General features: G+C 33.5%; 2 protein-coding genes across 4 annotated transcripts in view; both read left to right on the top strand.

Moving 5' to 3' along the window:
* Window positions 1-14,832, top strand: part of LOC148285393 (THAP domain-containing protein 2-like) — a 143,319-nt gene that overhangs the window by 79,114 nt on the left and 49,373 nt on the right. Inside the window, exons 1-2 of one of the 3 annotated variants that reach the window (XM_088225645.1) lie at window positions 5,517-5,701; window positions 6,914-7,109. The exons of the other annotated variants lie outside the window; for them this stretch is intronic. Of the exons in view, the coding sequence (XP_088081771.1) occupies window positions 5,631-5,701; window positions 6,914-7,109 (267 nt within the window). The 5' untranslated portion in view covers window positions 5,517-5,630. Of the gene's footprint in view, window positions 1-5,516; window positions 5,702-6,913; window positions 7,110-14,832 lie in introns of those variants that run through there. 3 annotated transcript variants of the gene reach the window in all.
* On the top strand, window positions 10,159-14,390 carry LOC148285394 (uncharacterized). The gene is made up of 2 exons (XM_088225674.1): window positions 10,159-11,428; window positions 13,801-14,390. The coding sequence occupies exons 1-2, from the start codon at window positions 11,048-11,050 to the stop codon at window positions 14,314-14,316; spliced, it is 897 nt and encodes a 298-aa protein (XP_088081800.1). The 5' UTR covers window positions 10,159-11,047; the 3' UTR covers window positions 14,317-14,390.

Genomic DNA, 14,832 nt, shown 5'->3' on the forward strand with positions numbered 1-14,832 from the left:
TTATTGATAAATACATAGTATTTTAAATACCTCTCTTCTAATATCATACAAGTGGAGGCGTATAAAAATAATAAAAAAAAAATAAAAAAAAAAAAATATATATACAAAATGATATTCAAACCGCTCATACACGCGTTGTGTAATATTCATCAGTGGTGTAGTCCTATATAAAAAATTACCGGAGCGCACCGCCACCACTTCGGTGATGTGTGAGGGGGGGAGGGGGGGACACACATTTAGACTTTTGCTAGTCATCGGCAATAAATACGTTTGTTGTTATTACGAATTGTTTGAAGAGACTTAAGTAGATATATTTTTGAAAAGTAATATTTGCTCCTAACCAGTCGGAGCGCCGCTCCGCTCAGATAAAAAGTGCCGAAGCGCCGCTCCGGCGCGCTCCGGCCCGACTACACAACTGATATTCATGTAAAAAAGTGAATTGAACAGGTGTGTTGCGTCTCATGAAACGTAATAATACGGACCAAAATGGACACCAAGTCGTTGGAACAATGTCAAAGCGGGTTGTGGTCCTGTGGCTAGTGTCTCGGACTCACGGACCAAAGGTCCGTGGTTCGAATCCCACTATACCCCAACTCGATTCCTATTATCTAATAGTGATTATTTACAACTCGTTGAAAATGGCCCTCAAAATTAAATATTTGGGTAAATCATAAGAACGCAAATATTTTTTTTAAAATTTTTTTTTTTAATAGGCATAATCCCTCAGTAACTACTGGTGGATTTTTTAAAGCTGGCGCGTTCGCAATACTTACACAAATCGAGTAGTATCTGTGAATAAGCCCATAGTATGACATTACACGGCATACGCATTATGAAAATAATATGTCTCTCTCACGCTCAGACTCGCTTATGAGCGTGACATAGACAACTATCGCTCTGTTAGTTGCTTATGACATGGTAGTAAAATATACACAGGTGCTTCTGCGTTCGTCTGAATTTCGCTGCGATTCTTAATACTAAAATTTAAATAATATGTGACATGGATTAAAGACACTGATATGCTTTAAAACACTGGTTTATAAATACATTTTAATTTATATTCCAGTTGCAAGAAAAAAAAAGAAAAAAAAATCCAATCAAATCATGTATATGTCAATTATTTAGTGCTGGCGCTTTCACAAAACTTACACAAAAACATTTTTCATGTGCGAGTACAGAATATTGATTTTAAAATATCTTGATATTATCTTAAATGTTTTTAAAAATATCTTTTGGATAAGAGTGGAAAAAAACAATCACTTAAGAAAATGTCATATATTTATTTATTTTTAAACAAGCATGTTTTTTATTTAATATTTTGTGTTCATTATAATAATAATTATTACAGTGTAATTAAAATGCACAGTACGAATTTTAATGGAGAAAATATGTATACACACTAAATGATAAACAATAAAGATATCACATTTGGTTAAAATTTAATATAACATTTTAAATCAACACCTGTAGATTTTAAATGCGTTTGTGTGAGTTATGTGAACGCACCAGCTTTAGTTAAACAACCAGTACACATGTGCGTTTCCAGAAATTATCCAGTACCCAGTAGGCCACATGGCGACGGTATCTACCTACTGTCTACAAAAGATTCTCTTCGGACATCTATCTCCTTTTGTTAACCATAAAGTTGAAATCTTAATGTATATACTAGTGGTTTAATTTAAGCTGGCGCGTTCAAAAAACTCACACTAACGCATTTAAAATCTACAGGATGTTGATTAAAAAATGGTTGTATTAAATTTTAACCAAATTTGCCATATTTTTTAAAAATTCTGTGTTGGATTAGAGGAGTGTGTATTAAAATAAAATATAATGGCTTAATAAAATGTAATATCATTAATTTTTTTACACAAGTAAATTTTTTATTTATTATTTTGTGTTCATCATTTTTGACGAACTAAATAATGAAAAGGCCAGTTTTCTGCCGCCATTTTCGGTGGAATATTTTTTTGGGGAGCGACAAGTTGGCCACGCGCGATGGTGGGAGTAATCATTGTTCCGCAGAGAGAGCATGCCAGTATATCTCGGTGGTGATGTCTCGGGACAATGTTTTGTCCTGCAAATTACGTAGACAATGGTCAAGTCCTGTACCGAGTGTGGTATCTGTGAATAAACGCATGGTATGACGTCGTACGGCATATATATTATGAAAATACTCTCTATCTCTCTATCTCTCTGTATAGCTTTGTTTTTGTTGCTAATAATATAATTATAAAATATATATAGATTGCTCCTGAGCATTTCAACTCAGTTCTAGGGAAGACTGTAATGACTAATTGTAGTCCGTAATAATTAAGACCCGGATGTAGCAATATATATATATATATATGTAGTTGGATAATTTATATAGCGCCATTTTTGTGAAAATCACCTCAAGGGCGCTGTACAATTAATAAATATCCCAGAACGTCTTGCAGCTACAGAGCGCATGGACAGTTGGGATTCTTGTTCCTTGTTTCAATTAAGATCAATCAAAAATTATACCTTATAGGAGCTAGATTACAGGACGTCTTGCAGCTACAGAGCGCATAGACAGTTTGAAATTTAGCCCCCATTTACACATTATAAAAATTGACAAATAAATTTAGTGTAGGTATTAATGATATTTAAAAAAAAAAAAAATATGAGTAATAAAAAGGAGTAAGATTACAACACGTCTTGCAGCTACTAAGCGCATAGACGATTAAAATTCTAGACCCCATTTACAAAATTTAGGTATTTTAAAGTTGATTTATGAAAGCTAGATAACCAATCATCGTGCAGCTACAAAGCGCATGGACGAGTGGAATTCCAGCAAAGTTAAAACAATATCAATAAATTCATAAAAAATAGTGCATAGTAGTAAATTGGTCAAGTGTTCATGCCAAGAAGTAAGCAATAAAAAACTAAATAAATCAGACAATTTTTCAACTCCATGGTTAACAAAGGGAGATAGATGTCCGAAGAGAAGCTTTTGTAGACAGTAGGTAGATACCGTCGCCATGTGGCCCGCTGGCTGCTAGATAATTTCTGGAAACGCACGTGTGTAGTACTATTATGCCTTTTGTTCCAACGACTTGATGTCCATTTTGGTCCGTATTATTTCGTTTTATCAGACGCAACATTCCTGTTCAATTCACTTTTTTACATGAATATTCCACAAACGCGTGTATGAGCGGTTTGATTTATCATTTTGTGTGTTATTAGAAGTCAGATATTAGAAATATTATGTATTTATCAATAAATGTCAGCTCACTTTTAGTAGCACTGTAGTAATTTATTGATTATGGGTGTAGTGTTCTAAATAGCAAAATTTAGGTACTTTCGCGTCAAAAGCTGATGCATTCTTAAACGGTTTTAATGATTCACATAAAGTTTTATGATCTAAAGGTTACAGGCGCACTATTTTTTGAAAGTTTCCATTGTTCACTATTTGTCACATATTTTGTTAAGAATAAAGTATAAAACAATGCTATTAAATAAATAGTCTTCTTTTTTCCACTGTTTGTCTAAAACATGACAACACTACTACACACTAACGACTTATAAACATTAACTCATTGTTTTCTAACATATAACAACTTATGTTTTAATTTATTAAAGGATTATAAGCTACGGTTGGAGAGTAACTATATTTCACGCCCAGCCCGTACGGTGGCTGAGCGCGAACTCATCATTACACTTTGCTCAAAGAAATACATTTTTGTACATAGACTAATTGCAACTATAATTATCTTACAGCGTATTTCGTTGACGAAGTTTTATTGAACATGTTTTTTTTTTCTTAGAATTCGGTTAACACCTCAACCATGCAATTACGAATACTATTATACGGCAATTACCACGGTTAACTATGCAGGCAACATTCAATAGCATTTTAATATTTGAAACAATTGTGTGTTCCCATAAATGTATTTATATGAATTGGTAATGAAATAATTTATTTTTTGTTTATTTTCTTACTGTAAGCTTTAAAGGCAAGTATTGTAAAAGTTAAATAAAGTTCGAACATCTATATTCCTTCAATTCTTTCATCTGTTGATGTTTGTTAAGTTAAATAGCTGAAACCTTTATTTATGCGGGTGAGATTCATCTAATTGAATTATTTCACCTACATACTGGGCAACGCCTGAAAATCTCATTTTTTTAAATTTCTATTCTTCTTCATGGACCAGGTGGATTTATCAACAATATTTTGAGTTTGTCCAAATTTTACACAGTGCGTAAAGTGGTCACTTAAACCAGTCATTGACAGGTCATAAGCCCTGTAGATGCCTAGACCTCTATATTACCATATTTTTAATGTTTTTCATCTCTGTTGTAATATGTTAATATAAACGGCTCCCCAGGGAGTTGAATCCAGTCCTTGTCTACAAACATTTGGACAAACTCAAAATATTGTTGATAAATCCACCTGGTACATGAAGAAGAATAGAAATTGAAAATATAAGATTTTCAGGCGTTGCCTAGTATGTAGGTGAAATAATTCAATTAGATGAATTTCACCCGCATAAATAAAGGTTTTTGCTCTTTAACTTCACAAACATCGACAGATGAAAGAATTGGAGGAATATAGATGTTCAAATATGGGCAGAATGGTGGATATTACACTGTGTTTAAAGTGGCCACTAAAACCAGCCAATGACAGGTCATAAGCCCTGTAGATGCCTAGACTTCTATATTACCTTATTTTTAATGTTCTTCATCTCTGTTGTAATATGTTAAAATAAACAGCGCCCCAGGGAGTTGAATCCAGTCCTAGTCTACAAAAATGTGGATAAACTCAAAATATTGTTTTTAAGTACTTATATAAACAACAAGATTTATTATTTTTTAATAAGTGCGTATACATATTTTATTCAATATAATTTGTACTGCGCATTTTAATTACACTCTGTTAATTATTATTATAATGAACTCAAAATATTAAATAAAAAAACATGCTTGTTTAAAAAAAAAATTTTTCGCTCTAATCGAAAAGAGATTTTAAAAAGCATTTAATATAACAATATTTAATATCAAGATTTGTAAAAATCAATATTCTGCACAGTTAAAAAAAATTGTGTAAGTTTTGCGAAAGCTAATAATAAGATAATAACTTAATACATATACATCGAATATATATTATTATATTTTTACTATTAAGAATTGCAGCGAAATTCAGACAAACGCAGAAGCATCCTGTGTACATTATATTACAATATCATTAGCAACTAATAAAGCAATAGTCGTCTATGTCACGCTCATAAGCGCGTCTGAGCGCGAGAGAGACAGATATTATTTTCATAATGCGTACGCCGTGCTACGTCATACCATGGTCTTAATTGCGAATACTATACAATGCGTATGTGTGAATTTAGCGCTCGCGCCAACTTATAAAAATCCACCAATACATCTGTAGAGGGATAACAACCCATTTTACCAATCCAATGCAATATGTTGTAAATGAGAGAAAGGGAGACAAAAAAAATCTGTGGGTACGGTCCTCATTTTTTGTTTTGTAGTCGATTTCAGAGTTTGTACGATGCTCATTTTTTACGAACGCGGGCAGTATTGCTTCGAACCTTGAAACGTTCTGTCGTTATTTTTACAATTGTTTTACGTATTCAGTGCTAATTACATCAAAATTAATTATGCCGACTTGTGCCATGAAAGGATGTTCAAATAGAACTGGAAAAGGGAGAAAACGCTTCAGTTATCACAGGTATTTCATCAAATATTTTAAATTTTCACAATTATACGTTTTTTTGGTAGTTTTCAACATAAAACGCATCAGAATCATTTACTGTCATTTGAGCAATTATTTTAACATTTGTTTCTGTGTAATCCAAAAACGTTCTACATTTGATTTATGTAATTTAAATCATTTTTTTTAAATCGTCTAAATCCAAGTATTTATTTAACTGTTCAAGAAATGCAAACTTGAAGAACTTTTACCCAGTCAGCCGACATCTGGAAATAATTCTTTCTCTTTTTATCACACCATAAGAATATGAAATTGACGTTTATTGAATGTAACTAAAAGAGATGACAATACATCTGCGCCATTTTTTGATGGTATTTTTATGACCATATTTTGAGGCCGTTCTCATAATTAAGACTGCCGGGCTGTGCATTTACTTAAAATACTAAGTATTAACTTAAATGTTATTTATATGTGTCATCATTTTATCATTATATTTATAAGGAGCCTGGAATATCGTTTTGGTAACATTGAAAATGATTACGGCGCATCTTTGATCAATTTTAATATAGAATCACTACAAAAAAGGCGCCTTAGATATGATTTAATTTTTCTTTTCAAAATTCTCAATAACATAGTTGATTCGCCGTATCTTTTACAAAATATTGGTTTCCGTTGTCCTCTTCGCTATACTAGATTAAATTCCCTTTTTTATGTACCAACTTGTAAAAACAATTATACCTCGAATTCATTCATTAGACGTACCTGTAGAAATTATAACGGACTCAGTATTGATGTAGACATTTTTAACTGCACGTTGCATTTGTACAGAAAATTTCTTCATGGGGTCGATTATTTGGGATAGTTGCTGAATGTACATCTTGAGTGGTTTATGCTATGTATATGTGCCGCATGTAATGTATATGTTTGTGTATGTTTTATATGTGCGTTCATGTGTGTGCGTGGATGGCTCGGAGTGTACATTCGGTATTTTTATTTATTTTAATTTATTACCTTTATGGAAAACGCAAATGTCAACAATTATCCCTTTTTCACTTAAAATTCTTATTTATTTTTTATTTTTTGTCACATTTAATGTTTATATCTTTTTAATTTATGAAAACTTAATTGGTCTTTTTATGTTAAAAAATTGTTGTTTTTAATACTGATTTTGTATGACTGTATGTTTTCTAAATAAAATAAAATAAAATATTAGATTAAGGTTTTTTTTAGATTCCCGATAAATGAAATAAGGCGGAATAAATGGATCCGTGCGACAGGGCGGAACAATTGGTCCCCTGGAAATAACAGTTGGGTCTGTTCCAACCACTTTCGATCCATTAATTTGGACAAAAAAAATTCTTTGGTACGTGTAATAAATGGTGCCGTACCCGCCATGTTTTCAAAAACTCAACTCGCTATTGATAGGGTAAATATACATTTATTTATTATTTATATACCATACCCATTTCTTCCATCCAAGACGCCTGAAGTAGACATACCTAGAAAATGAGCTGTAAATCTTGTGTGGCTGTGATGTCACACTAGTCGACATAGGACACAAGATTTAATATACCTCTCATATTTTTTAAAATTATGAATTTTTCGTAATCTTCAATTGAACGTAGTTATGCAGAAACTAGCCAGTCCACAATTTTGAAAAAATGAGATATTGATGTAATTGGGTGCAGTAAGGTCGATTCTATATTTTGCTTAAAACAACCAGACCGCTTTTATACAAAAAACTGTTAAAATCACCTTCTGAAAATGGTGTCGATCACAAAAACGGTATTTCTCAATTTGCAGAAAAATCTTTAAGTCCATTAAAAATTACTAAAACTGCTTAAATAAATAATTAAATTCTTATTTGTAGTGTATAAAAAACTCATGTTTTCATTGTTTATTATTTGTTAAAGTCAAAAACATTCCAACAAAACATTGTAGATTTGATCATTATTATTAAAGTAATATGAAAAAGTACATTATTTTTCTTAAATTAAAAAGTTAAAATTAAATTTATATCTTTATATAATCACTTTGTAAAGCGCCCTTGATTCAAAAAATATTTATCCTCGCTACGCGAAGAATGAATGTCCACTGATTCAGCAACACATCTATACAGATACCTATACAAGGGAGAGCACGAAGATATAATTCATAACAAGGAAGACAGAGAGGCTGTTCTGCGGCGGGTGTTGTCTAAAACAGATTCAGTCGTCAGTCGGTTGATGACAGTGATGGAGTACGCACGCGCGTAACATGAGCGGCATATTTGTGATTTTTAATTTATTTTGCTATAACAGGGCTAAATTATATGTTTATTTGCATAAATTATGGAAAAGGAATTATTAAACAGTATGTCTCCCTGTTTTTTTTTCAAATGTCTAAAGTTTAGAATATTCCATATTTTACTAGTGGTAACACGATCTTACATCACCGCGTTCAAAGGGATTATTTACCAATGTCTTTGAAGAGTTAAGAGAGCAGTTAAATCTAAGAGATAAGAAAATTAACATATTACAACAGAGATGAAGAACATTTTAAAGAAGGCAATATAGGTGTCTAGGCATCTACCTGTCATTGGCTGGTTTAAGTGGCCACTTTACACACTGTGTAACATTCACCATTCTGCCCATATTTGAACATCTATGTTACTTCAATTCTTTAATCTGTTGATGTTTGTGAAGTTAACAGCTCCCCATGGAGTTAAATCCAGTCCTTGTCTACAAAAATTTGGACAAACTCAAAATATTGTTGATAAATCCACCTGGTCCATGAAGAAGAATAGAAATTGAAAAAATAACATTTTCAGGCGTTGCCTAGTATGCAGGTGAAATAATTCAATTAGATGAATCTCACCCGCATAAATAAAGGTTTCAGCTCTTTAACTTCACAAACATCAACAGATGAAAGAATTGAAGGAATATAGATGTTTGAATATGGGCAGATTCGTGAATGCTACACAAAAGTGTAAAGTGGCCACTTAAACCAGCCATTGACAGGTCATAAGCCCTGTAGATGCCTACTACTACTACTACCATCACGCAATTTCCCCGTAGGGGTAGGCAGAGAGAATGGACCGCCACACACGTCTATCCTGGCATACACTCCTAGCCTCATCCACATTCATACATCTTGTCATACATGCCCTTCGGTTCTGTCTGCTTTTGAAATGACCAGACTTAAGATTTTGGTTTATCTGATCATGCCACGTCTTCCTTGGTCGTCCTCGTCTAACGTTGCCGTTCATTTTTGCCATATATACTTGTTTTACCATTCTCTCGTCGTCCATTCGTTCTACGTGACCAAACCATCTCAGAGACCCTTTCTTAATCTTATCAATTATACTTGTCTCTATACCTTCTATATTATCATGACTTCTATATTACCTTCTCTTAAATGTTCTTCATCACTGTTGTAATATGTCTCTTTATTTACCTTAATTGTAACCAACCATTATAAATCCCATTTACCGAATTATTAAAAAATATATACAAAAATGGAAAAAAAACCTGCACAATTCACTGTTTGTCGCTTACGTTGTTCTGCCGATTATGGCTCGATATTTTGGCCGCCTTCGTCCGCGCCGAGTAACTTCGTGCGTTTCCGTATTTGTTCGTGAATTTTGCGTGGAAGCGGGAAACAATATTGTACACACGCCACACGGCAAAGCGGCCCAGCGTTGCCAACCGTACCGATTTTTCAGTAGATCTACCGATTTTTAGTGAAATCTACCGATCAACAGAATCTGATTTAAATTCTACCGATTTGTAAACCTTGCCATTTTTCCATACATTTTTTTACTTCGATCCCAATATAGGCAATCTGCCCATAAATAAATAAATCAAACACACTTTTTTCTGTTTGCTCAGAAAGCTACTTTTTCTGCAATCTGTTCATTATTATGAATACTACTTATCCTTCGGTCGTGCATAATACATTCTTTAAATGGTAAATAGTGCCTGGTCCTATCCAATGTTGATGGATTAAAAGTATCTTTTTTTTTTTCAGAAGTTCATAGTTTTTATTTTATTAAGTGGAATGTTAGCAGATCATTTAATAATAATGAAACGTTTTTGTCACCTGTAACTATTTTTTGATCAAATTTAGTAACCAGTTTCACTGATTACCTAGTGGTTATTATTTTAACATTAAGATTAAAATTGCGAAAAACGTAAAAAAATACGTGATCTCACTGGAAATTGAATTCGGGACTCTCCGTGTGTCAGTAAAGCGTCAGCCATTAATCCAAGGGGGCAATCATTTGGCTGGTTTTTAACAAATCCATGAAAATTCGTAATGAAATTTTCATACATTCCCTTCCCCCCACAGCCCCCACCCATAGGACAATGAATCTACCGAAATCTACTGATTTATTTTTCTGTTTCTACCGATTTTCGCATGATGGAGGTTGGCAACGCTGGATATAGCGGCGCGGCGCGGCGCGGCGTGGAACAAAGCCATCTTGTTTGTAGTTTGTATTTTGTTCATTCTGCTGGCGCCATCGCTCGCCGACAAGCGCCGAGCGTAGGCAGCAGTTTACTGACTGCGTTTTGCGGTTCAGTAAAACTCCGTTTATCCGGACTCCAGCCATAGAACTCCGTTTATCCGGACTCCAGCCATCCGGACTGCCAAATATCCAGATCATTATCAGGAAACAAACGAGAAGTTTTTAGTTTTGATTTAATATTGCAATTATTTTTACTGGTCGTGTTAATTAAATCTGGCACTTATTAATCCGGATAATTTGAGTTTTACTGTATTATAAATGCGAAAGTGTGTTTGTTTGTTTGAGTTCCTTTCACGTCACAACGAAGCGACCGATTGACTTGATTTTTGACATAGGAATAGCCGGAGAGCTGAGAAGTGACATTGTTTACTTTTCATCCCGAAAAATATTACTCCCTCGGAAAAAAATCTTAGTGGAAAAATGGATTCTTCTTTCACGTCGCAACGGAGCGACTGATTTACGTGATTTTGCATAGGGATAGCTGAAAAGCTTACAAGTGTCACAAGCTACTTTTCATCTCAAAAAAATATCACTAACTCTGGAAAAAATAGTCGCCATAGACTAGACGGTCGTCGTTTTTTTGTACAACGATATTTGGATGACCGGAAATCGATAAAGGCTACTTTTTTATCTCGAAAAAATATAACATTCCGTAGGGAAAGTTCTTGTCAGTAAACGACGAAACGAATTTATTAGCTGATTTCTCCGAGCGAGCGAAGCCGCTGGATAAACATAATAACGATAATAAGCCATCATAGACTAGACGGTCGTCGTTTTGTCGCACGGCGATATTTGGAGGACCGGCAATCGATACAGCCTACATTTTTTTCTGGGCGAAGCTATATAAGTTCCATCGCATGGCTAAGATGAATTTAACTTCATTCTCTCCGAACTTCCGCATGGAGAACTCCGACATGCTGAAGTTTATCAGACTGTACAAGAGCGAACCCGTATTATGGAACCCTAAAAACCCTCAGTACAAGAACCGCGAGCGGCGATTTGCGGCGTGTCGCCGGGTCGCGAGTGCTCTCGACGTGCCTGAGTTCACCGCCCATCACGTCTCCCTGAAGTTCAAAAGCATCCGAAGCTCCTACTCGCAAGAGCTGAAGAAGATCGCAGACAGTAAAAAAACAGCCAAAAGAAAAGAAGATGTTTACATTCCAAAAATTTTCTGGTTCAAAAATGTGAACTGTTTTTTGCAACCCCACGTGACATTCAGGAAATTCTTCCTTGGTAACGTAAGTACTTTTATTTTTAACTTATGTAAATGATAACTAATATTTATAATAATGAAAGGAGAAATTGAGGATCGTTTTTTCGAAAATGGTATTCGCCCAACATTAGTCACCAAGTCGTTGGAACAATAGGCATAATCCCCCAGTCTACACACGTGCGTTTCCATAAATTCTCCAGCAGCCTAGTGGACCACATGGTGACGATATCTACCTACTGTCTACAAAAGATTCTCTTCGGACATCTATATCCCTTTGTTAACCATGGAGTTGATGCAGTGCTTTATTTATTTAGTTTTTATTGCTTAGTTCTTGGCATGAACACTTGACAAACTTACTACTATGCTCTATTTTTTATAAATTTATTGATATCATTCTAACTTTGCTAGAATTCCACTCGTCCATGCGCTTTGTAGCTGCACGATGATTGGTTATCTAGCTTTCATATACCAACTTAAAAATACCTAAATTTTATAAATGGGGTCTAGAATTCCAATCGTCTATGCGCTTAGTAGCTGCAAGAGTGCTGTAATCTTACTCCTTTTTATTATTCATATTATTTTTATTTTTTTTATTATCATTAATACACTAAATTTATTTGTCAATTTTTAAAATGTGTAAATGGGGGCTAAATTTCTAACTGTCTATGCGCTCTGTAGCTGCAAGACGTCCTGTAATCTAGCTCCTATCTGTTATAATTTTTTATTGATCTTAATTGAAAACGAGGAACTAGAATCCCAACCGTCCATGCGCTCTGTAGCTGCAAGACGTACTGGGATATTTATTAATTGTACAGCGCCCTTGAGGTGATTTTCACAAAAATGGCGCTATATAAATTATCCAACTATATATATATATATATATTAGGATTTTTTTTTTATAAGAAAGTTTAAAGCCAGTACCTGAAAAAAACTTACCAAAACATGCTGAAAACCAGCTTAATTTAAAAAAAAATTTAATACCTTGAATTATATAACTTTATAAGAACATTTTAGTCGGCCTCGTGGTGTAATGGTCAGCGCGTTTCCCTACCATGTCTCGGGTTCGATTCCCGACATGGTTTATACGAAATATTTGTTTTCACACTAGAATATTTCATAGTCCCTGGACTGGTACTTGAAGCGTAAGACTGATTATCTTACCTTTATTAAAGAAAAAAGATTAAGATACAAGCGATTGGTTACCAATGGAGTGCCCTATGCACTATTAGGTGCGGAAAGGGAATGATGATGATAATGTTTGGATAATTTATGTAGCGCCATTTTTGTGAAAATCACCTCAAGGGCGCTGTACAATAAATAAATATCCCAATACGTCTTGCAGCTACAGAGCGCATGGACGGTTGGGATTCTTGTTCCTCGTCTACAATTATGATATACATGAGCTAGATAACAGAACGTCCTGCAGCTACAGAGCGCATGGACAGTAAGAAATCTAGCCCCTATTTACATTTTTATTTTTAAATGTTTTATTTGACAATGAAGTTTAGAGTTTAAGTGATATTTTAAAAACGAAATGAAAAGCAGATTTATAAAATTAGAATTTAGATAGCAACAAGTCTTGCAGCTACTGAGCGCGTGGACGGTTGAAATTCTAGACCCCATTTACTAAATTTACATATTTGATAGTTGATAACATTTACATAATATGATAGCTAACATCACAAAAAGTCTTGCAGCTTCAAAACGCATCGACAAATGAAATTTCAACAACATAAGAATGATTTAAAAAAGTTAATAATAAAAAATAATTTTAAGAAACGCAATAATAATACATTGAGCAAAGAACTAGTAAGTATGGCAATTAAGTGAACATGTAACAGCACAAAAAGTAAAATATAAAAAAGTAAACAAAGATAGCATTCCTCAACTTATTATTAAGGTTAACAAGACAATAGACGATACCCAAACTCAAACTCGTCCCTATTTTATTTTCGTATGCAGTAAACAGGATCTATTGTCTTTTTCCTAGTAAATAACTGTAAAAACACTTGGTTCACATTTGGCTGTTCCCTGGGAGATGATAGTAGAAACGCATCTGCGTAGTGTAGAGTGTAGGTACCAAGGAATATATCCGCTTCTTTTTAGTTTTGTTTGTTACTACGCTTGTTTCCCGCCTATAAATTTGATGATAAGGACATTTAACTCATCTAATATTCACATTCGTTTGAAAATGCCCTAACAAGGCGAAACAATTGTCACGAAATTTTTATTTTTGTAAAAATAAAATAAAGTGTTTAGTAGACTCAAATCTGTGTTTGATTTCTTATATTATAAAAAAATGTTTAAGTGCATGGTTAGCATTTAGTGACTGATAATCGAATGAATTCTATGTAGCAAAAAAATAAATAATCTGAATTGAAATCGGTTTTTTTGCAGGAATATAAGAGAGATCCCTATGAGAACACTGATATTCACGAAGAAACTTTATTATCAAATGAACAGCTCCAGCATCCAACAGTTGAATCGGAACTGGATATTAAATCTGCGCTGTTGCAAGATCCTATATTGCTGAGACTAACTCCAGTCACGAGATCTGTCAAAAAACGAAGAGATGAAGAAGTAAAGCGGAAATTAAACGATGATTATGGTGATTTCAAAAGTGCAGAACACGAAATGGCATCGCCAACGCCAACTCTAAATGTCCACGAAGACCGCAAAGATTCCTTCGATCATTTTGGGACGTACATCGCTTCATTGTTACGATCATTTCGAATGGACGCGGCTATCAAAACCCAGGGGGATGTTATTAATTTAGTATTGAAAGCTGTGGTGTCAAATACGAGACGGAAAATATCCACTGGTAAATCATTTTACAACCATCGATCGTCATCCAAACATAAAACTCTGATTTCATCAAGAGCATCGTCGAATGAAAACAACGAAGATGATTAGCTCTGAGTACTGATTTCATGTAAATATTTTTGTCATAATTGTGTATAATCAAATATAATGTTCTTTCAATTGTCTAATTTATTAATTTTATCTACTATTCTGCTTCTCATTGTTTTACCTATATTCTAAGAGGATTTGTGGTAGAATAACGATTTTTTCTTTTTTTTTCTTTTTATTTTTTGTTTTTTTACAATAAACATAATAATAAAACAGAGTATTAAAAAAATAAAGCATATCAATGAAATACATATTAATAGAAAAATAGCAAACAAAAAATCCCACAAAGGAGTGGCCTGTTCGTGGGTATACAAGAAAATGTTAATGAATTTTTGCTCCTATAGTAAATAATGGACAGTTATAATTTTTTTGTATAAAATAAGAAAGAAAAAATAAAATATTCTGTAAAAGATAATATGGTATTTTTTTATAGCAATTAAAAAAGGAAATAAAAAATATTTAAAAAAACGCAAAAATATTCCTTATTATTAAAGGGAAAAAATAAATCATAGAAAAAAA

The sequence above is a fragment of the Micrasema longulum genome, unplaced genomic scaffold, assembly GCF_059751315.1.
Source record: "Micrasema longulum isolate JH-2025_06_02 unplaced genomic scaffold, ASM5975131v1 h1tg000037l, whole genome shotgun sequence".
In the NCBI taxonomy this organism is placed as follows: domain Eukaryota; kingdom Metazoa; phylum Arthropoda; class Insecta; order Trichoptera; family Brachycentridae; genus Micrasema; species Micrasema longulum.

What these genes read in the sequence shown, in the direction of transcription:
- LOC148285394 (XM_088225674.1), top strand. Translation starts at nt 11,048, where the DNA reads ATGGCTAAGATGAATTTAACTTCATTCTCTCCGAACTTCCGCATGGAG. An exon ending in GGAAATTCTTCCTTGGTAAC is followed by an intron (nt 11,429 to 13,800) that starts GTAAGTACTTTT and finishes GTTTTTTTGCAG; the next exon opens with GAATATAAGAGAGATCCCTA.